At 42.1% G+C, this 23,351-nt stretch overlaps 4 protein-coding genes across 10 annotated transcripts in view; 2 read left to right on the plus strand and 2 right to left on the minus strand.

The window, feature by feature from the left end:
* The first annotated feature begins 98 nt into the window (after positions 1-98).
* Positions 99-4,980, plus strand: LOC116322388 (5'-3' exonuclease PLD4). Of its 2 annotated transcripts, none has more exons than XM_031742429.2 (11): positions 99-232; positions 423-489; positions 584-738; positions 2,151-2,334; positions 2,424-2,544; positions 2,636-2,763; positions 2,857-3,057; positions 3,220-3,359; positions 3,454-3,622; positions 3,714-3,810; positions 3,900-4,980. In XM_031742429.2, the coding sequence occupies exons 2-11, from the start codon at positions 439-441 to the stop codon at positions 4,100-4,102; spliced, it is 1,449 nt and encodes a 482-aa protein (XP_031598289.1). In that variant the 5' UTR covers positions 99-232; positions 423-438; the 3' UTR covers positions 4,103-4,980. The 2 variants fall into 2 exon arrangements, with proteins under 2 accessions (XP_031598289.1, XP_031598290.1); XM_031742430.2 differs by having other exon boundaries at positions 3,457-3,622.
* Positions 4,981-6,291: 1,311 nt separating this feature from the next.
* On the plus strand, positions 6,292-8,701 carry srp14 (signal recognition particle 14). The gene is made up of 5 exons (XM_031742367.2): positions 6,292-6,446; positions 7,157-7,229; positions 7,336-7,448; positions 7,543-7,575; positions 7,699-8,701. Exons 1-5 carry the CDS (start codon positions 6,423-6,425, stop codon positions 7,786-7,788), a joined length of 333 nt encoding a protein of 110 aa, XP_031598227.1. The 5' UTR covers positions 6,292-6,422; the 3' UTR covers positions 7,789-8,701.
* xgb (x globin) lies at positions 8,257-16,634 on the minus strand. 2 transcript variants are annotated; one of them, XM_039603089.1, is made up of 6 exons: positions 15,861-16,271; positions 15,579-15,752; positions 12,481-12,588; positions 10,283-10,403; positions 9,913-9,993; positions 8,257-8,965 (listed from the first exon to the last, which is right to left on the minus strand). In XM_039603089.1, exons 2-6 carry the CDS (start codon positions 15,749-15,751, stop codon positions 8,846-8,848), a joined length of 603 nt encoding a protein of 200 aa, XP_039459023.1. In that variant the 5' UTR covers position 15,752; positions 15,861-16,271; the 3' UTR covers positions 8,257-8,845. The 2 variants fall into 2 exon arrangements, with proteins under 2 accessions (XP_039459023.1, XP_039459024.1); XM_039603090.1 differs by lacking the exon at positions 12,481-12,588 and having other exon boundaries at positions 15,861-16,634.
* A 1,157-nt stretch (positions 16,635-17,791) lies between these two features.
* The window catches only part of LOC116322326 (pleckstrin homology domain-containing family G member 3), a 32,680-nt gene continuing 27,120 nt past the window's right edge, over positions 17,792-23,351 (minus strand). For all 5 annotated transcript variants that reach the window (XM_039603086.1, XM_039603088.1, XM_031742360.2 and 2 more), the window contains 2 exons: positions 19,382-20,819; positions 17,792-19,270 (listed from right to left, as the gene is read on the minus strand). In XM_039603086.1, the coding sequence (XP_039459020.1) occupies positions 18,618-19,270; positions 19,382-20,819 (2,091 nt within the window). In that variant the 3' untranslated portion in view covers positions 17,792-18,617. The remainder of the gene's footprint in view (positions 19,271-19,381; positions 20,820-23,351) is intronic.

The following is a 23,351-nucleotide window of genomic DNA, read 5'->3' on the forward strand; positions in this document are numbered from 1 at the left end:
CTTTTTGTCATCTGTTGTAATCTCTTGTCACACTCACCCACTCTGCCCCTCCCCTCCTCATGCTACATCACTACCCAAAAAACCTGAAATGAAACTGAAAATGGGAACTATGCTGTGATATATTCGGCAGCAGAATTCACTTCTGCTCAGATTTGGGGGGGGGAAGTTTGGAGGAAGAAAACAATCAAGTTCGCTTTGAACTCTTTAACTGACACAAACGTTTCTTCAATCTGTAAGTTTCTTTTCATTGCTTTAAAATTTATCCAATTCCAAAATGTTTTCATTTTGGAATAATCCAAAATGAAAACAATTTGGAATAATTGCAGTAATGCAGATGATTAGGTTCTTATCAGAGATGTGAGCTCTCTAATTTGTTTATCTTCTGTCCGACACGGTAACTTCCTGCTTTTGGTCTCTAACAGCGCTTGAAAGGGGAAAATGACCTCCTCGTATAGCAGCCTTGATGACAGCAACGATTCAAACAAAAGGGTAGGGCAGCATCAAACATTAAAACCCAAACTATTCTCTTTCGTGCCTTGTCTTACTCTTAAAGCTCTCTTCCTCTCAAACCTCACCTCCTTAGACCAGCTGCGTGAAGCTACTTGCGATTGTGGCATGTCTGACTATTCTGGGGGTTTTGCTCGCCATCATCGTGCTGGAGAGACCTCCACCTCCCAAAAACCACGAGATACTCCCAGGTGACGACGGCTGGAGCAATTTCTCTATTGATCAGTGCAGGTAATAATCCAGTAATTACATCACGATCTTCTTAAATATCTGCTGCACGGCTTGAAGAATCTTATTACATGTCCACATTTGCTCACTGTTTCGAAATCAAGTCGTGATTTCGCCGTATTTGTAAAGTGGTGCGTCTTTAAACTTTATTTGGGCTCATTCTCCGATTATATTTTCTAACAAAATCTACCACAATTTCCTCTTTATGTGTAATAAATATAAGGAGGAGGCCAGGTGTTGCTCTTTATGTGGGACTGGACGTTATTCCTTATCAGCCTGACCCACAGTTTGATTGGCTCTAGCTTGCAAAGGTAAACACTGCAGGACAGACACTTCACTGGAATTTCACTGTAACCTAATTTTGGATGTGGAAACTAAAATAGGACAGACTGCGATCTTGTGTCACCTGCACACTGTGCAGCTTTGTACCACAAAGGTAAAAGCTGCTTCCCTGGAATATCACTGAAGCTACCACAAAGAAAAGTTCTTTGTTACAATAAAGGCTGTGAAGCTATGTGACTAGCTAACCAGGTGAAGTCACTTATTCTCAGGGGATGTTAGCGTCAAACGGCAGCTTTCTTTTAAGGTTATTGTTTGTAGAAAGTTGGTAAAACATTCAAATAAATAAAATGCATAGAAGTACTTTAATCATTTTTTGTGTGACTTTCACATTATTTTTGAAGAACTCTTGTTTTGCTTCATTGAGGTTTGCTGGCATTCATTTTTGCACACCTCTCTTAAAGCCCCCCATAGCATTTCAATCAGGTCGAGGTCTGGACTTTGTGCCATTGCAACATCTGGATTCTTTTGACTCAATGCCACCAAGGTGCAGGTCTGCAAAACAAGCCCAAACCATCTGCTTTTAACCATGTAAAGCACTTTGTGCTACATTTTTTTTGTATGAAAAGTGCCTTATAAATAAAGATTGATTGATTGATTGATTGATCACCCGTCCTCCCCTGTGGTTGATAGTTGGTATGAGGTGTTTGTGCTGACATCTCCACTTTGCTCTAGTCTGTCCAAAGGACATTGTTCCAGAACTCTTGTTGTCTGTTCAGGTGCAACTTTGCAAACCTAAGCAATCAAGATATTTTTGGAGAAAGAGCCTTTCTCCTGGTAACCCTCAAGATCATTTTACTAGTGGAAGCAAGTGTTGGTTTTAAGTTCATTTGCAGTAATATTTGACTCTACAAAACATCAACTGTGACTATTTTTTAAGGATGTAGAGGTTAAAGGGAAGCTGTAATGCCCCTTAAAAAGGGTAAAAGCACCTCATGGATGTCAATTAAAGCTTTGGATGGGTCTACAACTCCACATCTTTAGACTTAAAGATTAAAAGTTACTTCCTCCATTTTTTTTCCACTTCAGCTTCCAACGAATTCCCTGAGCAGATGTCTTTTTTTTTAATCCTGCAGCATGGCCCTTGTGGAGAGCATTCCCGAACATATGAAATACAAAGACAACGTAACATTCGGGATCCCTCTGGAACAAGTCTGGAACAATCTCATCTCAGTGGCAACAAACGAAGTGGATGTGGTCTCTTTCTACTGGACGTTAACTGGGGAAGACATCAGTGTCAACTCTTCCTCTGATATGCCCGTGAGTTACCAGCTGCAGTGGATAGTTGTGTTCCTTATTAAAACATCCCTACAAACTTTTTTCTTCTGTTTTCATTGTGTCCTTGGCAGGGAAGGAACATCCTGAAAGAGCTTGAAGAGCTTCCTTCGAGGAATGTGACTGTCCGAGTGATAACGAGTGTTCCCACCGTCAGAACAAACTCCACCGATTTAGAGATCTTAAAACAAAAAGGTTTGCTTTCTCTTCAACAAAGTCTTGTAGGCCACCAACTCTTTGCACCAGCTTGACCTTGACCCTTGTCTCTTTTTCTTCCTGCCTGTAGGAGTTCATGTGAGAAAGGTGGACTTTGGCCGCCTTGCAAACGGCGTTCTCCACAGCAAGTTCTGGATCGTCGATAGGAAACACGTGTTTATTGGAAGCGCCAACATGGACTGGAGGGCTTTAACACAGGTGAACGCTCACATTAGAGAATCAAAGGTACTTTGCTATTTTGAACCTTTAGAAACGCTGCTAAACAATTTAATGAGTTACTTTTAACTGCAGGTGAAGGAACTAGGAGTTGTGATCTACAACTGCTCCAGTCTTGCGAAGGACCTGCGTAAAATCTTCCAGTCCTACTGGGTGATGGGTCAACCCAACAGCTCCTTGCCACAGCCTTGGCCTGCAAAGTATAACACAGACATCAACAAACAACACCCCCTGCTGGTGAAAGAGAATAACATCTCCAGCCAGCTGTATGTGGCAGTAAGTTCTTTAAGTTTCAGTTCCTTTTTAAAGGATACTGTTAGGTTTTCTTTATCATTAATAGAGAAAGGGTTGTAGTCTGCAGCTATGTCTGCAAAAACATACTTAAAACCTGTGGTTATGAATCAAGTGCTCCTGTTGATTTCTTGTGTTTCACGCCAGGCTTCTCCTCCGTCCTTCTGTCCTCCATCGAGGACTCAGGACCTGGAGGCTATTCTCTCCATCATCTACGGGGCTCAACACTATGTTGATGTATCTGTCATGGAGTACTTCCCCACCACGCGCTTTGACAAGCCTCGGAGGTTAACTTAACCCTTTACAGAAAATACTCCACATTTATGATCCACATCGTTTTCCTCTGTTTTCCTCAGTCTGAAATCTTTGGCTTTCACTCAGCAGATACTGGCCGGTCATCGAGGATGCCATCAAGACGGCCGCGTTCGAGAGGAAAGTGCATATCAGGATGCTGATCAGCTGCGGGCGGGATTCTGATCCAGACATGTTGCCTTTTCTTCAGTCTCTAGCCTCACTCGACTCTCCTCAGCAGCATATCAGCATCCAGATAGTAAGACGCAACATGGGATACATGAAACTCCTGAAGATGATTGTCACTATTTTAAAAAAAAAAATGTGTTTACGCTCCTTTCTTTTTTCAGAAACTCTACATCGTCCCAGTGGCAAACCAGTCCGATATTCCATTTTCCAGAGTCAACCACAACAAATACATGGTGACTGATAAAGTAGCCTATATCGGTGAGAAACACAATTATTCTACAAATGTGTTGTTGCTCTAAGTCAGTTGATGGAATCTCTGACCAGGTTTATGCTCTGCTGCTACCCAGGTACCTCTAACTGGTCAGGAGACTACTTTCTTACCACCGCTGGAGTGGGCCTGGTGGTATCCCAGCATGCATCTCAACCTGAAATGAAGAATACGACCCTGTACAGTCAGCTCAAGGCAGTATTTAACAGAGACTGGCATTCAGAGTTTGCTGTGCTCCTCGATGACCTGGGACACCACCCAGACTGTTCGCTATCGAGATGACTGAACCTCTTTTATGAATCTTAAGTGCATTTCATGACATTCAAATCCCGGTTGGGACACAGTATTTTGCTGGTTTTACTACCTTTTTGTGAGGAATGATATTTTTTAATACAACTGTCACATATGTTGATTAACCTACTAAATGTGTCATGCTTCAGTTCTGACTGAACATGTTTTAGTACATGTGCAGTCAGATTAACAATGTTCTTTCAGGCACAGTGTGATCATTCACTGCTGAGCTGATTGTTTTAAAGCATGATAAATTAATATACTGCACAACCATTGAGTGCATTTTAATATCATGTCACATCATATGTAAACATGCATGAGACTTTTGTTGAGTCTCTTGTTGGCTTTTGCCACAGCCTACTTGGATGCTCACTTTGAAGCTACCTGTTGCTGCAGTATCTAAGTAACACCGACCAGCACAGCACTGCAAAGCCATGTTTACGCCTGCTGGTCTGATCAGATAAGCGCAGGTTTGATGGGGAAAGTCATCAAAGAAAGGCTGAGAAATCCCCCAACTTTTGCCAGCACAGCAATATTGGTTAAATGCGCCAGCACAATCCTGGAGTTACAAGCAAGGGCAGTGAAAGCTGCAGCTGTGCAATAAGAACCTCATCTTTGTTTCTGATGTGTTGCATGGATGTCCTCTGTTTGTTTGTGTCTGCAAATTGTTCAGTTTGTTGGTAGATTTTTGTGCTTTTGCTTGTGTTGGTCTTTGTATATGTTTGCACCCAAGTGTTGCAGATGCTGTCAGTTGGGGTGAGATCTCACACTATACAGCAGCTTCCTCTGGGGTACTGCTTGGACTGCTGATCTGTTTTGCACTTTTTCGCATAAAGAACAGTGTAATAAAGATATGGTGGGAAGAAAAAGAATCTGATCTTTAGACTTTTTTATAGTGTCAGTTCACAACAGTCACTTTGAGATGCTTCAACTTCGTGAACCATAGTGTAAGGTAAGGACACCATAGATTAGAGAGAAAACTCAAACAATCAGACGATGCACCATGAAGAGCTTTCGGGAAAAGTGGGGAGGAGGAACTCCCTTTTAACAAGAAGACACCTTTGTCAGTCAGCCAGGTTCAGGAAGAGACTGTCATGTACAGTGACCTGTTGGGGATTCAAGGGAAAGAGAAGAGAAGAAAGAGAGCATAGATACACAAACAAAACACAAAGTATGGTGGGGAGAATGCCAAGGCTATCTTGGGGAGGTCCCCAGAGTCTATAGCGACATAATTGAGGGATGGTTCATGGACACCTGATCCAACTCCAACTGTAAAAGTCATTAAAAGTTGGTGTCAAGCCTAATCATAAAAAAGAGAGTGTGCCTGTCTCCTGAATCCAAACTAAGGTTTCCCAACAGGGCAACATCCTGACAGCTGAAAGCTCTTCTTTGCAATTTGCTTTTGGAAACCTGAGAAAAACACAAGTAAGCCTGGAGTCTGAGAAGGCAGTGGTCTATTGATATCATATGCGACTGTGAGGTCTTAAAATATGATAGAGCCTGATCATTCAGAAATATGTAAAGTAAGATTGGTGTTTTGGGTCAAGTGAGCTTTTTCTCTCTTCTTCTTTCAGTGACCTTTGAACGACAAACATAGTCATGTGTTTTGCAGGCTAGCTATAGTTGAGAGAACAATGTCACATACTGCCTCCGCATCAGCTGACCGCAGAATCAGATCTGCTGCAGTTCTTTCAGACACAAAGAATGTATATTTTTTAATGTTGACTTAATCTCCAGCAAGTTATGGATATTAACAGGGCTCTAGACTAACTTTTTGCCATGGGCGCACAAAAGTTAGGCGCACTCAAATTTTTCAACCACATCGCTTAACACCGCAGTTTTACATGTGCACTTTTTTGGGGGGGGAAATTGCAGTCCATACAGACAATATTCATTTCTAAATTATTAACTAACAATCTTCTGCTTAAAGTGCTTTGTCAATATTGTAGAAAATGTTAAACTTAATCATCATCTTGGCTCCTCTGACGACCTGTTTGCTGTTGCATGCTGCTGAAAGGGAGTGGGGAGAGGGGACACTTGGGCAGTGCATTTATTGCAGCATATAATGTGTTTTCTGGATACACTGTGCTTTTTCAGCATTCAAAGATTGATGGCACCGTGTCAGAGCACGGTGCTTGTTTTCATTGCTTGTTTTTGCCCTCCCGAACAGTAGGCGGCAGTGTGAGGTAAATCTATCGCGCACAGGTCATGAGGTCGCAGGGCGGGGCTTCGGCTTGTGCAGTAGGCTACGTGTGCTTCACAGCAGTTAGCTTGCGGTCAGTGAGTTAACACCACAACTGAAGACAGAGACATGGTGCTGCTGGAAAATGATTCGGTAAGAGCAAATATACCTCGTTAATAACTCGGCCTGTTGTTGACGTTTACTATGAGATAAAAGTAAACATTGTATTCCTTAGCTGTCGTAAAGCTAGCTTGCTAATAGCCACAATGTTAGACACGCCAGTAGGCAGATTCAGATTAGCAGTTAGCACTGAAGCTAAGACTGGGTTAGACTTTAAAGTTGTACTTTCTGGCTTAATTTAATTGTTCAGGTCAAAAAGGAGCTGACCGAAATCCTTAGGTTCTCAGCCAGGTGTTGTTAACATTATCTCCAGCTGCCACTTGTTAAATTGGATTACACTTAGCTAAACTGTTGCAGTTTTGTGGAGCAGTGCAGTAGCATTAAATGTTTGAAATGTCTTGTCCTCTCGTCTCCTTTTATGTATTAGCGTAAGATTAACAATAGTTAAAATAAGTAATAATAATCTTATTATTACGATGAGGATTAACGGTTTGATAAAATATTATTAGTAAGGCTGTCTGAATCATCTATCGAGGCCAATTCTCCAGTCGGTACTTTTAAATAAAATAATCTGGATCCACACCGAATTTAAACTAATTCTTCCTCCACCCATGCTTCACCTTTTTCACCAATTTTCATGAAATTCGGCGGTGTAGTTTTTACATAATCTTGCTGACCATGCTTAAACTACTCTGCATGACTGTTGCATGATTTCACATCATCTTTCTCCTCCTGTTGTCCAGTTTCTCACAGAGCTGACACGGCTCTTCCAGAAATGCAGAACATCAGGCAGTGTTGTCATCACATTAAAGAAGTGTAAGTGGGTTTTCCTAAAAGCGACAACCAAGCTGTGAATTTCCATTTTTTAAAATGTATTTATTTATATTTAAGCAGTTTTAGTAAGAGTCTTTCATTCTTCCAGATGATGGGAGAACCAAACCGGTGCCCAGAAAGGGCCACGCGGAGTCTTTTGAACCTGCAGACAACAAATGTCTCCTCAGAGCAACTGACGGCAAGAAAAAAATTAGCACAGTGGTGAGCTAACGTTGCTTTAAGATTTTAATTTTGTGATGCTTTGCTGTCCCCACCCCACAGCTGGTTAATCCTGATTTTTCACTTATAATTTCAGGTCAGCACCAAAGAAGTTATCAAATTTCAGATGGTAGGTTGAGCAAGTTTTCATCTAAAGTCTTTTTTGACCTTCATATAAGACTGAAACTATTGTGTTTTTCTTAAAGTTTTGCCTCTTTGATAAATCCACCGTTTGTACTTCTTTCATTTTCAGGCGTACTCTAACCTCCTCAGAGCTCATATGGATGGACTTAAGAAGAAAGACAAGAAAAGCAAAAGCAAGAAAACCAAAGCCACTCAATGAGCAAGAGACTCTAAGACAACCTTGGGTACCTAAACTGGTTCGCACTATCTGAGGGGAGTGGGAGAGGGCTCCATGTGATCTGCAGCCCCCAATCTGCTTTCCTCCCATTCATTCGAGGCCTCAGATTCACAGACTGCTTTGATATTATGCCATTGTTTGCATGATAACATCTCATCCCTGACTGTCCAGTGCCATTTGGAACAGAAAACTGAGGATTTCTCATTCATCATCTCCACTATTTCTGCTTCGGGACCAGATTTTCAAAAGTTCTGCTGCCTCTGGAGCCCGATGATTAACAGCCCTTCACTCTATTTAATTATTAGAGAGCATATTTATGTTATGTTACCAGCTAAAAATAAAAGTTGTGCTAGCTCATTCTAATTCAGCTGGTTGTAGATGTTTCATTTTTTCTTTTTTCATGAAATTGGATTTAAATGTCAGTCTGAGTTTTCACGTTGAACCAAATGGTTTTTTTTCTGGTGGGGTCAAATGTCATGTACTGTATATTTTTTTTATTATGTCTTTAGAGGCACAATTAATATTATAGTCATTGTTTTTACATACCGATACCAAGCTGTTAAACTGGCTGTCTTAAATACTTTAACACCAATATGTATATTACAGTTTCAGCTAATGTCTGAATGATGTCATGATTTGGTTAAATAGTGCAAAAAATGTTGAAAGCTGCAGATTTACTGAAAGCATGTTTGAGTTATAAATACAGAGAGGAGTATTGGCTGTAATTCAGATGCCATTTTTTTTGTTTATCACAATCACAAAGCATGTTTGACTGCAGCCAGAAAACGTTTCCACCCATTTGTGTTTGTCCCGTCGTGATACCAGAGTCCTGCTCTCATTCAAGAGGACTGCAGCAGAATTTAAATTCAAAAATAAAGTGCTTTCTAAACAGTCACAGCTCGTTTTTGTCTGTTAAAATACTAAAGGACCAAACGTGAGCAAGATAGGAAACATTACGGTTAATACGCTATTTACAAACACGCATTTTTGTGCTGTACTGGCAATAACAGTCTGTGTGGCGGTTAAAAGAAGTGCCGTCTCATAGCGCGGTGTTTCTCTTGTCCGGTCTTTCCTTCGGGGATAGCGCGAGCTGGCGCTGCCGGGCGCTCTCTTCCTGGTATCCCTGGTTCATGAGGCTGGTCACAAACTGGAACATGGTCTGGATCAGAAACAATAAGCATTACACACATGCTGGCCATTAAAGTGTCAAGCTTTTGTCATCAGCTTTTAGCAGTTCCCTCCTGTGTGTAATTTAATACACGCTTTTCACAAAGTTATTGCACTGTGCAAAAGCCTTGAGGCAATGCTCTTTGAGAATCACCTTGTTGGTGAAAACATTATTTTATGTCTTTAAACTTGTGTTATCTTTGGCATTTTTTTTAGTTTTGTTTTGCCAATTCAGACAAAGACATGGGAACAAATGGTTTGTTTTATTTGACATGCTTCTAGTGACAAAGGGCCTAAAGATACGATTTAAAATGAGTTCATTGCTAAATTACCTGTTATGTGTAGACATAACACTCCCCAAATCCCTCGATTTAGGCGTCTTTTTTGTGCTTGAATGATTCATAGGTTAGTATTTAGCGGCTTAAGAAACACACACAGAAAAAAAACATTCCTCTGAAAATGTTAAGGTAGGACTTGACTGAAGTTTTGCAAATCTATTATCAGATTATGAACTGCATTAGCCACTAGAGAGCAGAAGAGGCTCAAAATGGAAAAGGATGCACAGTTTTTATGTGGATATTATACTTTAGATCTAAGCATTTGGATTTTTCTTTACAGCTGTTAAAACGTTTCTATCTGAGCAGCGTCAGCAATCTTTCATTTAAAAGAAAAAGCCGTCTCAGAGTGATCAAACTCGTGACAGAAACACCTTCCACTTGCTCAGCACCCTCTTGCATGGTTCAGTGAGATGTAGATTTACCATCAGTCAAACTTGTGTTGCATTAGTCTCCATCTTGACATGTTATGCGGAGCATTAAAGAAGGGAGTCAAGCAGGAACCAGCGTTGCTGCTGTGATGGTCGCACCCATCACATCTATTCCACGAGGTTATTTAACCAGAACGGGAGGTGGAGAGACTCACAGGTCACAGGCTCCTTACCTTCCACGCCTCCTCCAGCTCGGCCGTCCACCTCTCCTTCAGGATGGGCTGCACGGCGCAGATGAATTCTGCTCCAACATACTGGGAAAAAAATAAATAATAATAAAAATAATAATGTGAGATGCTAATGTGCTCGTGGATTGTTATGTGCTATTTGCAAGAGCGGGCGGGTAAAGCATTTTTTGCAGATTGGGGATGTGCGTCAGCTAATTCGGCTGCTGTGACTTTAGGGGTCTCGTTATATAATGGCTAATAAAGCGCTACACCATCAGCACAAATTAAAAAATATGTGTACACCTCTCCAAACAAAGCAGCATCACACACAAACAGACAGCAGCTCAAAGCTGTTGGGGATCATCGGGGGCCTTACGCTGTAGTACTTAGGCGGGGCGTTGTAATGATAATGGCTTTTCCCCAGCTCCAGAGCCAGAGCCTCCAGTCTGTCCAGCTGGTCCAGTCTAGCCACACTTTTTTCAATAAAAGACATCACCCTGCAACAGATTGAAAAACACACTCAGCTTTATCGATCCACCATTCAGTCGTGAATTAGCAGGGAGCGACTATCAGGTGATGCGCATCCACTATAGATGACACTCGTCTGTGCTGAAAGGCTGCAGACTCTCATGCCAATGAGAATAAATAAGACCGATGTGCATCTATCAGCTCCTCTCAGCTGAAAGCCAACCAGCTCCTCTCACAATACTTTATCCCTCCCCGAAGACAAATATTTCTCTACACAAAAGAACACAGTATCAATTTTCTTTGTTGTCGTTTGTTTGTGTGTGTGTGTCTGTCTGTTTGCCATCGCTGTAGAGTATTATGTGTGTGACAGCTACAAAGATGGAACAAAGGATGAGAGCTGATTTAGCTCTCTCCTATTTCTGTCTCACAGCCCAACGTGGACATTGGTGCCGATCCCCAACAAGTGCGCCTGAAGAGCCATTTGGCTGTAGCGGTGAATTTAAGAGCAGCTGGTTCAGGCTGGAATTTCGCCTGCGCCGTGGCTGCAGCAGCCCCACGCTACCCTCTGCACCTTCAGGTCCTCAGGCAGTAATTGGCTGCTTTGGCCTCATGTGTAGAAAAACACAGAGAGGCACGATGCACGCTGGGAAACAACGACAAGTGCCAGTGATGGATGTTATGAGCTCTTTCTGCTTTGGACTGGAAAGCACCGAGCGACACTCTGATTATATGATCACCTGAGGTTTATTTTTATGGTGTGTGATATGTACGACATGGTCTAATCATCTGTTCTTGTTAGTAAGGAAAAATAAAGTTATTCTAGAGCATAAATCTTGTGATGAAGTTCTTTTGTAATCTAAAAAGGATCGTTGCCACATGAATGTACCTCATGTGGGTGATGTGTTTCTTTTACTTCCAGAAACCTGGACATTTGTTTGAGTTTGTCCCACCCACACACACACACACACACACACACACACACACACACACACACACCGCCCTAAATACCCATTAGAGCACAGGGTGCTTGGACCCTAGTGGATACTTCCTCTTGGGGGTATCTGGAAGATCTTTGGAGAGGCTTTGTTTTTTTAATATATGAAAAACAGGAATGATTTGTTTTTAGGAGGTAGGCACAATAAAGTTATGAAATAGGCCCATTTGTTGCTACACATGGATTGAACAATATTAAGAGAAGGATGCACATGTCATTGATGTTTTATCACTTGATTTATGATCAGTCGTGTGGTTGTTTTTTTGCAACTGGAAACTTTTACTGCATGAATGAATCATTTCCTATTCAGTTGATTTCTATTTTTTTCCACTCGGTGTGTTTTATATAACATAAGTGTCATCTATTGTGGGATTTCCCACATACCGTTACCAGTCTGCTGTATCCCACTGTTATATTTGAAAATGCTCACCTAGAACACAAGTTCAGCTACATTACCTAAAGTGTTATTTCTGCAGATTGTATTTTCAAGAGTGCTTTCAAATTTATGTAAAGTGCTTCGTAAAAGATCTCCATGGTGTAGCTGCTCAATAATAGTTTTATATATATATATATGTATATGTGTGTGTGCGTGTGTACTTTAAAAAAAATAGGTCAAAAGGGATCCCTGTCAATAGTTATCAGACACTGGGAACAATGAAAGAGTGAAATAATAAAACCTGTTGCTTCAGGTTGAGTGTGTCATCTGTTGGCAGAAGACGGCTAAAGCCAACAATGCTTCTAAGAAGGCTAAAAAAGCACATGGACAACAACCAGAAACTTGAGCTACTTCAGATTAGAAGAAGCAACATGAACCTTTGTTTGTGTGAAAATGTTTAGGTGGAGTAGCTATAGTGGAGTAAACTGCAGATCTATGCTAGGTCGAGATGCTACAAACGGGCTATCAAAAATGAGATATCTGTGATTGTGAACTGGTACTATAAAAATAAAACCAAAATTTACATATATATATTTATATAGTACCAGTAAATCTGAGTTTATGTGAAAGATATTGTCTTCCCCTTTGGTGTGTATGCTGTTTAATTTGCTGTTTTTTCAGTGTTGTTCGAGGTGCTGATGTAGGGACGTGCTGGGATGTAGAGTCCGTGACTGACCGCAGGCCGTGCGCCCTGAGTTCTCGGCTGGTCCGCAGCCTCTCCAGGTCCTCCACATCTCGGAAGAGGAAAAAGACGTCCTTGCATTCAGGATGGGTCTCAAACAACCTGTTTGCCATGACAACAAGTACAAGCAGCCATCCGTGAGCCTCTCAGAGCCACTCATGTAACAGCCTGTCACATTCATTCCCACACCAAAACAAACCTCTCCCCCGGAGTTAGGATGATATAAACCCCAGAGTTTTAACATGGACAGTCACACATTTATTATCCTGTTTTTGCCGTGCTGATTTCAGCTCATCAGCGACGCAATTAGAGGATTTTCTCTCACCCTTGAGTCATTCTCTACACCAGACACTTTGAATAGAGATCTGATTGTGCCTTTTGGATCTTACTCTAGTGCTGCTTATAGTCAGTGCCTTCCGGTTTTCACAGCCAACATTTGCAATCAGAAACAGGCCACGGGGGTCATGACTTTGTTAGCCCGTCAGGCCCTACATTCATTTCCACCCGTGGCTCTGGGCGAGCCGCCCTCTCAGATTCAGAGTCTCAATTAAATGAGCCACTGCTCCTTGCTTGCGTCTTCTGACTTAAACTCTCAGCCAGTTTCTCTAACCAGATATGTTTAAGCATGTTACCAACCAATCAGAGATCCTTTCAGTCTCCAGCTGAGGTAGCTGTGATTAGTCATGCTACCAGAATACACAGCTGCCTCCCATGGATGTGAGTGCTGCTGTGCTCACACTGAGATCTAAGGCTTATGGTAATTCTGTGTTTTCATCATCGTGGAAGAAAAGGATTGTGACAGGCATCCGAAATGTTGTCAGACAATCAGGGGAGGAAAATATAAGCTAAAAAAAAGGGTGACTGAGAGAAGCTGTTGATTTTAATTCACATAAAACTTAACGAGATCGGATAGGCATCACATTTCCACCGATATGAAACATCAGGTAATATCAGATATTCATCAAAGAAAAACTGTTTATTGTGTTTATTGTGGCTGATTCCAGTGCAAACTTACAAAATGTGGGTTAAGGTAAAGTTTGATGTGCCCTGTTCTGAAGAAGACACTATTCAGAGCGTGTTAAAGCTCTGCATTACCAGAAGTAATTATGAGCTGATTATATTATCAGAGAAACAACAATAATTCTTAATTATTAGCTAACAACACAAATAGCACTGCTTACTGTGAAAATTTGTTACCTGTAGTGCTACGCAGACAACTTGGACACGTACGGTGCTGATTTCTAACTCTGAGTTAAGGATTAATGGGAAATAATAATATGTAAAATGATGGTGGGTGTGGCGGTTTTGCTGTTTTGCTTTTATTCCCCGTGGCCCTTTGAAAGAAAGCAGTCCTGTATTTTTAAACCTGAGATTAAAAAAAAAATAGGGCACATGTACAACCTTGGAAGATAAAGAGATGGCTAGAGGTGCTGGGAGAGGTGTCAGAGACTCTAATGAATGCTGCAAAAAATACCCATAGCTCTCTAGCCTTTACACAAGCTCACCAAAATGCCCAGAGGTCTGAGGAAGCATGCGTAGCAGCATGTTTGTATGAGCTTTTAAGTACTGTTAAAGCACATCTTACTATCATGTCTCCCTGTTTCTTCCTCCAGTTTCTCTTTAGTCTTTATCATTTAACTGAATGCGTAGAGCTTACAAGTTAAGCAACATGTGGGTATGCCATGCGCTTTATTACCTACAGCATCACACATGAGAAACGTGCATGTAATTGTATCTTTTTCATTCAATTCAGCTGCACAAAGTTGAAGAAACAATGCTATGTTTGCAGTGTTACTGTTTTTGTGTTGTTTTTTTCAATAGCAAAGTTCATCCGTGACGAGAGAGCTGGGACACTTTCCTTCTCGCTACTCATACTGAGATGCTCGCCAGCTTCACTGATGAAATAAAAAAAAAGGGTGAAAGTGAAGCTCTTATTTCACGACTGTCAGCACACCGGCGACACATAGACAGCTTGTTATTTTCTTCCATTGTTAATCTCTTGTGGACATGGAGTGTGCATGCAAGCATGCATAACATATGCAGACAACGTAGCACTCTGAATGGCTCAAGTGGAATTTTAATTGGCATTGCACAGAGGTTGCATTCATTTCTGTGTCGTTCACAGATATGCTACTCCACCTTTGGTGCACCTTACTTTGGGTAAATTTCACAGATGAAAATTCCCTTGCTGAGGAGTAAGATGAAAACACCATTGACAAACAGGCGATTCCCATTTGTTGTTTCATTGTAACCATTGCTGTTCAATCAGGAGTTGCAGGCAATGGTGACATTTGTACCCTGGGGTGTCCCTGACCCACGAGAGGCCCATGCATTTTCAGGCCAACACCTAAAGTCAATCCCTTTAACTCACTCCAGGCATCTTTCACTGGGCTTCTGGCCACAAATAGTCTCTCTTCACTCTAAAGACTGACAGTCTACATCACCATATCCTCTCATTTGTCTCATTTCCCTGCCAAGTGCCAAAGGGCTAAAGATGTTTTCCCGGAGGCTAGTTATCATCCTAATTGCTAAAATGAATTTGCCTGATGGCTAATGCCTTTAATTGTATAGTACTATGGGAGACCCGGACTGATATTATTATTGTTACTATCACGTGATGACATTAGGATGTGATTTGGAGTGATATGAAGGGAGGTGCGCAGGGGTGAGGTGGGGGGATCTGTTCCAAGCTTCCGGGGGGCGCGGAGAGGGGGGAGGGAGTGATGGAGGTAGAATTCAGGCATGTCATCATCACAGTAGCTCACCAAGATACTTTACAGACCTCTTCCTCTGCAGCCTGCAGGTCACAGCGTTTCATTAAGCTCTGATTGGATGATCAGACTGAAATTAATAGGCATTATTTTTACTTCTTTTTTCTTCTTCTTCTGCGTAACAAGCAACAACAAAGCGATGCAACCCATTAATACAATACAATACAGTACAATACAGTATCTTAAAGGACTCAGTGTGACTTGATAAAACTAAAGAATTTATAACACCCCGCCCCCCATCCTTACATGTCGCTTCACTAAATTAGTATTTTATTCGATTCTGAATTGCCTGAAATTCGACAAACATCAGAAAAGTCCTACCTGACGAACATAATAATCCCAACTTTGGCTATATCGTCCCGGATAACTTTCCACGAGTCTTTAATCATCTGAATCTGGTCCTCGTTGGGATACGCGGCGGCAGCAGCAGCATCCTCTGAAGTCTTCTCTGCAAACTCTGATTTTGCTGCGAGACCTGATATTGCGCAGCCCATTCTTCACATGAAAGAAGGAAAGAAGATTATTTATTTATTCTATTTTGGGGCAATGCCAATCCAGGAAGATTTTTTTTTTTAAAAAAAAGGAAAAACGACAGTTAGATACTTCGGTGCCAGAGGAAATGTGCTGGTGGTGGCATCTGGTTTCAGTGCGCGTCTGGAACTCCGCTCCTCCGCGTCAAGTCAGTGACCAGGATGCGAGCTGTGGTTGGCTCAAAATAAATAAATAAAAAACCCTCGGTGATGCGCAAATATGACAAAGGTTTGGTGCCTTTATGGAGAGGGTTTCTCTTGTGGATTTCCGGTGTAACTCGATGTGTTCATGTCCGACTTGATGGAACTTTTTTTTTTTAAGCGAGGCGGCGCTCGGCATGACTTTAAAAATAAAAAAAAACTAGCCAACACAAATGAACAGACTTATGAGAGCACATTAGCAACTATAGTTGCTACTGGCAGCTCCACCCGGATCTTATTCTAACACAGAGGTTCCCAAAGTGTGGGGCCCGCCCCCTAGGAGGGGCGCAGAACCATTGCAGGGGGGGCGGTATGAAAAGAAAAAAAAAAAGAAAAAGAAGGCTTGCACACTGCTAGCATAACGGACAGGTTTTTTGACGGGGCTCCCACACAAACGCAAAGCAGGAGATGAAGCATGGCCAAATAGGTTTCCAAACCAACTTCCTTCCAAGCCAAAGACTAGAAAATATGGTGAAGCATATCTTCCCTTTGGCTTCACCTGCACAAGTGCCAAGGTAGGTCTCCCCTGCAAAATTAGTTTTCCCTGCGTGGGAGCAGCGCTGTGCTCTCCAACTCACGGACAAACAGGATCCCACATTCTTGATTTTTAGTTCACAAACACTTCTTGTAATGACTAACTACTCCTGACATTTTGGACATGTTAGCTCTTTATGCAGTAAAGTTACAGTGGGATACAAATAATATCAGGCTGATCCTTCCGTAATTTGTTCCCCCGGTTCAAATCACGGACAAACAGTATCCCACAGCTGTTTATGTGTTTAAACCCATTTTGCACAGAGAGACATTTTTTGAAAAATGTATTGACAGCAATGTTGAATATTATTAAACAGGAAAAAAAACAACTACACGTAAAATAATTACACCGTGACGCCGCTGCCTTTCTATAGGGAGAGACAGTAACTGCGTGTGTGTATGTAAGCGTGTAAAACCTGCAGATAGTCAGATTAACAGTATTTTGTCTCTATCTGCCATTCTGCAATTCATCTCATGTAAACAATAACGTGGCGCACAGCGTGACGTGAAAAAAGGCACATACCTTTGACGTTGCGTGATGAACTCTGTAATCCTCGTCCACACGTAAACGCAAAAAAGGAGTTTTAAATAATCTCCGTTTTCGGTGAATCGCAACACCGTTTACGTGTTGACGAAAAGCCCAAACGCATAGAAACAGCTGAGTTTTCAAAAATACCCGTGTAGGTGTGGACGCAGCGTAAAAGAGTTAGTAGTGTATTTTATTACTACCTATAATTTATTGCCGTTTACTTGTATTTGCTTAATCATTTACTAAATGTTTGAGGTGTGAAATGAACCGCAATGGAGCAAAATATGGGTGTGTGTGTTTGGAGGATGTGTTGGGGGGGCGCGAACATTGTTCTTGTAAAACAAAGGGGGGCCTGGCAAAAAAAAGTTTGGGAACCACTGCTCTAACATATTTACAGTAACTATGACTGCCTCGTTGTTTGGGTGTCACACCGAGCTCAGTGCTCTACACGGAAAAGTAACGGGAAATGAGCCATTTGCTTTTCTAATTGAGGCCCTTTGCATACTCTCCTTACAGGAGTGGGCCTCCCATTTGATGATGATGGTACTTTTTTTTTTTTTTTTTTTAGAGATATTTAAAAGCAGTTCTCATATATTGAGGAAAAGCTAAGAAAAAAACCCACTTAAACTTTGTCGTAGAGCTCCTCCTTTATGGCACTGGTATCATCTGCTTAGAACTGTTGCTCTCTTCATTTTTGAAAGAGCATTTTCTTACACCACACAACAATAAATCCTCTCAACTCGCCTTTAAATGAATTTATTTGATGTAAATAGAAGGCTGTCTTTGAAGCCAAGTCAACCACGGTATGAATGGATCTGCAGTAACGCACATTTACCAATAACTGACAAGGACATTTCTGTTTTTATTCAAAATATGGGAAACTGCGAGTATGAAACAGTGCATTTTCTGAAATGGAAAAGTAAAACGAGGTTGCTCTAAGCTGAGTATTTACAAGAGGCCAATATTTCCCAAATATACAGTTTTATAAATAATGTTTAAGAAAATATACAACTTGCTGAGAAGGCTAAAGCTCCAGTGATGTTTAACACGTTTTAGAAGCAGCTACAGTAAATGACAAAGCAAACGACTGCTAGGATCACTTGCTAAAAACAAAATTAAAAAACAAAAATGGCAAACATCTTTGGTATGTGGACACAGGCTGTGCTAATAGCAGAGCTGACATCAGTCAGAGCTTCCCTGACAGTTACATAGAAATATTGCTATACCGACTGTAGCAAGAATCACTAACAGTGGGAGTACAACCAGTTTTCCCATTTCATACAGGAGATTATATACATATTTCTACATAGACTTTGTGCAGACATTTACCCAGTGTGTAAATATTATAATTCATATTTTATAAGAAGACAATAGCCATTAATATGTCTCTGGTGTTACACTGTGCTGCGATCATGTCAGGGTGTCTCCTATAGTAAAAACACTGCACAGTCACAAAGTTGCATTCTTTTAAGAGAATAAACATGAAAAATGGGTGCTGGGACAAGTATGAGATATTTGTCAGATAATGTTTCAAAATTCTAATAAAAATATACATAATTCACATGTTCATGAACTTGTGCTCAAGTTCTGGAACTTCTCTCGTAAGCTTCTCACAAGTTTGCTCTCTGAGGTCTTCCCTGAACTCAGGAGATCAGACTTTGCTGCACTGTCTACGCCCTCGGGACAGAGGTTATCCCCTTCTTGTGCTTGGCTGACCTTAAGGCAGGTCCTGGCAGGATCCTGAAGGTTCTGTACTTCATGAAGGGGTAAAGACCCAGGCATATGGTCCAAAGATTTCCACCTGCACAGCAGGGGATAGAGTCGAGAGCGTTTCTGGTGTGGGGGCCAGTCTTCTACTACGGAGCCTTTGTCTCTGCATGTGGTTTCAGATTGCTTTCTAAGTGTTTCAGAGTCTGTCACAGACCTACGAAGATCTGAGGAGCTACTGTATTTATGTTCACAGCCATTACACTTGTCCATCCCACTCAGGACTGTGCAGCTATGGGTTATTTTTGAGGACTGGGATGCATCCGTGTATTTGGAGCGCAGCTCCTGAACATCAGGCCAATGGAAGGTCTCCATCTCCGGGCTCTGCGGGCAGGTAACTGTGCTCTGGGAGCTGGCTCCAGAGCTGGGAGTCAGGACTGGACTTGGAGAATGGAGTTCAGGGATAACTGCTTGATTGCAAGCATTCATGGGCAATCTTAGGCTTGGTTTACCTGCATACACACAGAAAACAGACAAAGAATGCCTTTCAGGTCTCTTTGCACACAAGTCAAAGTGCTAGGGTACTGTAAAAGAAAAAGAGCAATGATTTGCATCCTATTTACCCCTTTTTCTAAGCTGCAGCTTCTCCTCGTGGACAGCAGGCATGTCCCTGAAGCCTTCCTGGTTTGCAGTTTCTCGGCTCCTTTGCCAGACAATGGGTTTGTTATTTTTAATGCGCTGGCTGTACTGACGAGCCAACTGGAACACCTTGTTCTTCATCTTTCCCATATCTTGAAGGATCTGGTCCTCATCCATGCTTGTTCGGAAGCTAATGATCTTAGGTAGTTGACCTTGGCTGTCTTTACCGATCTCTTGAAACACCGGGATCTCGGAGCCCTGACCAGATCCTCCTTGGCAAGTTGGGATAGGTGACAACGTGGAGAGGGTGTTGGAGGCGGTGCTCATTTCAGACTCGTCTAGGACCTGAGGTGATTGCTTATCGGTTTTAGCATCTGAAGTATCAGAGCTGATGTCGTGTGCCACTTCTAATAATGACTCACTAACTTTCTCCTCTGCATCCTGCTGGGCTTCCTGGCTCTGTCCCTCATTTTCCATGTCTTGCCAAACCTTGAGCATTTCTGATGAAGGCCTGAATTCCTCTTCTGTGCCTGAATTGTCTGAAATGCTGTTAGAACTAGCCTGGGCCTCGAATGATCTCTGTGGCACATAATTTTCAGTGTTTTGACTCGTTTGTAATCCAGGAAGGTCAAACACAGACCAAGATGTAGGCCTGTTCTGAGAGAGACCTTTCCTAAGAGCTGGGACGGCCCTCTCCTGAGGAGCAGGATTATCATTAAGCTGTTGGCTCAAGTTCCTGACCAGACCTGCTGGAATATAAGACAGACTCTCCCTGCGCTTGATGCTGAAGTTAGCATCTTGGTGCTCAGCGTGCTCGTAGTACTGTCGAATTTTGTGGATGAGGAGGCGATCTTGTTTGGAGAGCGTAGACCTGCGTTCCCCTTCATTCAGCCCAAGTTCACGCACAGGAACTGACTGATTAGCCTCTGAGCTAGTTTTCAGCTCTGCTGAGGAGCTGAGCAGCATTTGGGTCTGTTTCTCAAAATCCATGCAAGCTGAAGGGCTGTGGAAGGCATCATCATCCGCGGACTCTGAGGGGCAGACAAGTGAACCCATGTCCTCTGACATTACACTGCTCCGTCTAGATAGGTTGCCCCTGAAGTGTCCAGCTATCACACTCGCCTGGTCTAGCACAGAGGAAGGTAGGATGCTTTTATTACCCGAGATTATCTCCTCTTCCTCTTCTGAGAGCTCTCCATTTGTCAGTACACTCGCCTCCTCCACTTGAAGACCAGAGGAATCACTCTCTCCTTCTTCTTCCTCTCCAGTTTCTCTTGAGCTATCCTGAGGTCCTGAGGTCTCAGTTTCTTGTTCTGAGGGGGTCACAGGAGACTCAGGGCACTGGAAGTGATCCTCTTCCAGCTGATTGCTCTCATTTGCTTGAGGAAGACAGTCTAGATTGCACGGCTCCTGCATACTGACCTGAAACATGACACGAGTTTTGTTTTACAGTAAAATGATACTTTCTAATAACAAGCAATCTCTAAGCTTAATGGTGCAATTTACAGTAATCTTAATAGTTGAATGCATAAACAACTTATGATGCATGTACAGTGCTGTGCAAAAGGTCTGTCTTTATATTTTGCTAGGGAAATGGAAAACGGGTGCAGCAGTTTATTGAAACATGCAAATATACATTGAAATACAGTATATGGCAAAAATGTCACAGCTTGAACTCTCAGGCCATCTTTCTTATCACTTTTCCAGTTTTAAGTGGTTAAACAAAGGAGAAAAAACCCCAATACACTCCTTTGAAAATGGTCATGTACAAAGAATCGACTGAAAATAAATGAAAAAGCAGCCAATGTCCAAAGAAAGACTTTGAAAAACCTTCAGAAAGCCTTTAAAAACAATTAGAAGAATGTGTGGCTCATTGGAAGCAAAATATAAATCAATCAGGGCGACTCAAGACTTTTGCACTGTACTGTAAATGATCTCATTAGGCTCAGCTGAGATTTATCACAGGGATCCATGTCTGTACAAAAATCCAAGTGTAGTTAAAAACTGCAAAGGCACTGTGAAGCCATTTGCAGCTGTCTGTAATGACTCTTTACTGGATCCTTTTTGTTACCCCTGGCGAGTTCACTATTACATTGTTTGCGGCTGTACTAGTGTTCATATTGCTGATGTCACCCCAGCCTGGCATTAATCTGAATTTATTTCCAGGTGCTGCCTGCTCTTTTGGAGTGCCTGCAATTGCAAGAAGCGCAGCTTGGAGCTGTGCGACGCAGATAAGGTTAGGAAGAATAATAACCTGTACTCTGCTTGGCTGAAGAAGCCTTTTCCCCCCCGCAAAGTTACTGATTATGAGAATCAGGCTTGAACTGTAGCTGGCATCCAAAGCCAATGTTGCCTGTCTCAGTGAGAGTGCCTACCATAGCACAACAGTACGTGTGAGGAATTTTAACTACCAGGACTACATATGTACAGCAGGCATTAATATAACTTCAGGCATAATTCACATGTAGCTTAGAGACTATGTTGATGGCAAAGGGCAGCTATTAAATAGGAAACCAGTTTATTTGTGTAATGTATTATTAAATAAGCTCGCACTCATTCACAGAGCTATAACAATAACAGATAATAGACTGAGAGCCTCATTCAAAATATACAATGGCTAAAATAAGCTTAGGAAAATGAGGACAGATGGGTACTTTTTTTTTTTTTTTTCAGGGTGAAAATCTTTGCTGATTTAGATTGTTTAATTCATTGAGAACTAAAATAACACAAACACATTCAAGTTCAAAACTGAAATCACAGTCTATGGCGTTTATGGCCCCTGTGTAGCTGCAACCAGTCCCAACAGCCTCTGGGCACGATTCTGGTCAGGAATCGGATCGTGTCCTGCTGGATCTCTTCACAGACCTGGATCAGGATATCAATGAGCTCCTGGACAAGTCGCTGTTTGGCAGTGTTGGATTCACCAAAGTTGGATTCAAGTCTGGTGAAGGTGAGGGCCAGTCAATGGGCAATCAGCGCCTTCGACATCCAGGCACTGCTTACACACTTGGGCTGCATGAGCCGGAACAAGCCCGGAAACAGGAGGAACCCAGTCCTCACAGCATGAACAAAATGTCTAATGATAGGCTGGAAGATTTCATCCCAATTCACAACAGTCAGGGTGGTATTCATTATTCAACATGACACTGCCAAACTGGCACACTGAATAATGTTGAAGGCAGCATAAAATCTGACTATTTGATGCCTGTGACATGAACCTGCTTTCATTTGTAAAGACAACAGTGCCAGTGGTGGACCTGCCAGTTCTGGTGTTTTCTGGCAGTGCCAGTTAAGCTGCACAGTTCTGGGCTGTGAGTACAGGTCCTACTAAATGATGTGGGGTCCTCATGACACCATCACAAAGTTAGATTCTAACAATTTGGTCAGAAACACAAACAGTAGGCTGTTGGACGTCATTTGATGTTCCTCTATGCACAGAGGAGCAGATACTGGTTGTGCTGGCCTTCTATGGCCCTGTCCAACTCTTTTTATGTAATAGGCTCCAGCCCCCCCACGACCCTAAAAAGGATAAGCAAATGGATGGATATTTGGGGATTTTGTTATCCGTAGTACATAATGTCATGATTCAGGGAATCACGGCCAATAAAAATGATTTTCAGGCCCTCAGGCAGCACTGGGGGCCTGAGCTTTAAAAACAGACATGATTGTGTGTTGCAGGAACACCTCTGAAAACCATTCATTGTAGCATCCAACGACCGAAGTTGAAACTCAACCATGCAATGAAACACACCTATATAAACAAGATCCAGAAAGAGCCCCTGCCTTCTCCAGGTCCAAACTCATTTAAAGTGGAAAACTTTCCAGTGCTAACCTCTGGGCTAAATTGGTGGTATGAGTAGCACAAAAATTATTTTACAGGTAGAGGCCAATGACATTTTTCACTAGTTTTGAATTTGGCTAGAGTCAGTGTCACTGCTGGTAGCATGAGGCAAT

This window comes from Oreochromis aureus, linkage group 19 (genome assembly GCF_013358895.1).
Source record: "Oreochromis aureus strain Israel breed Guangdong linkage group 19, ZZ_aureus, whole genome shotgun sequence".
In the NCBI taxonomy this organism is placed as follows: domain Eukaryota; kingdom Metazoa; phylum Chordata; class Actinopteri; order Cichliformes; family Cichlidae; genus Oreochromis; species Oreochromis aureus.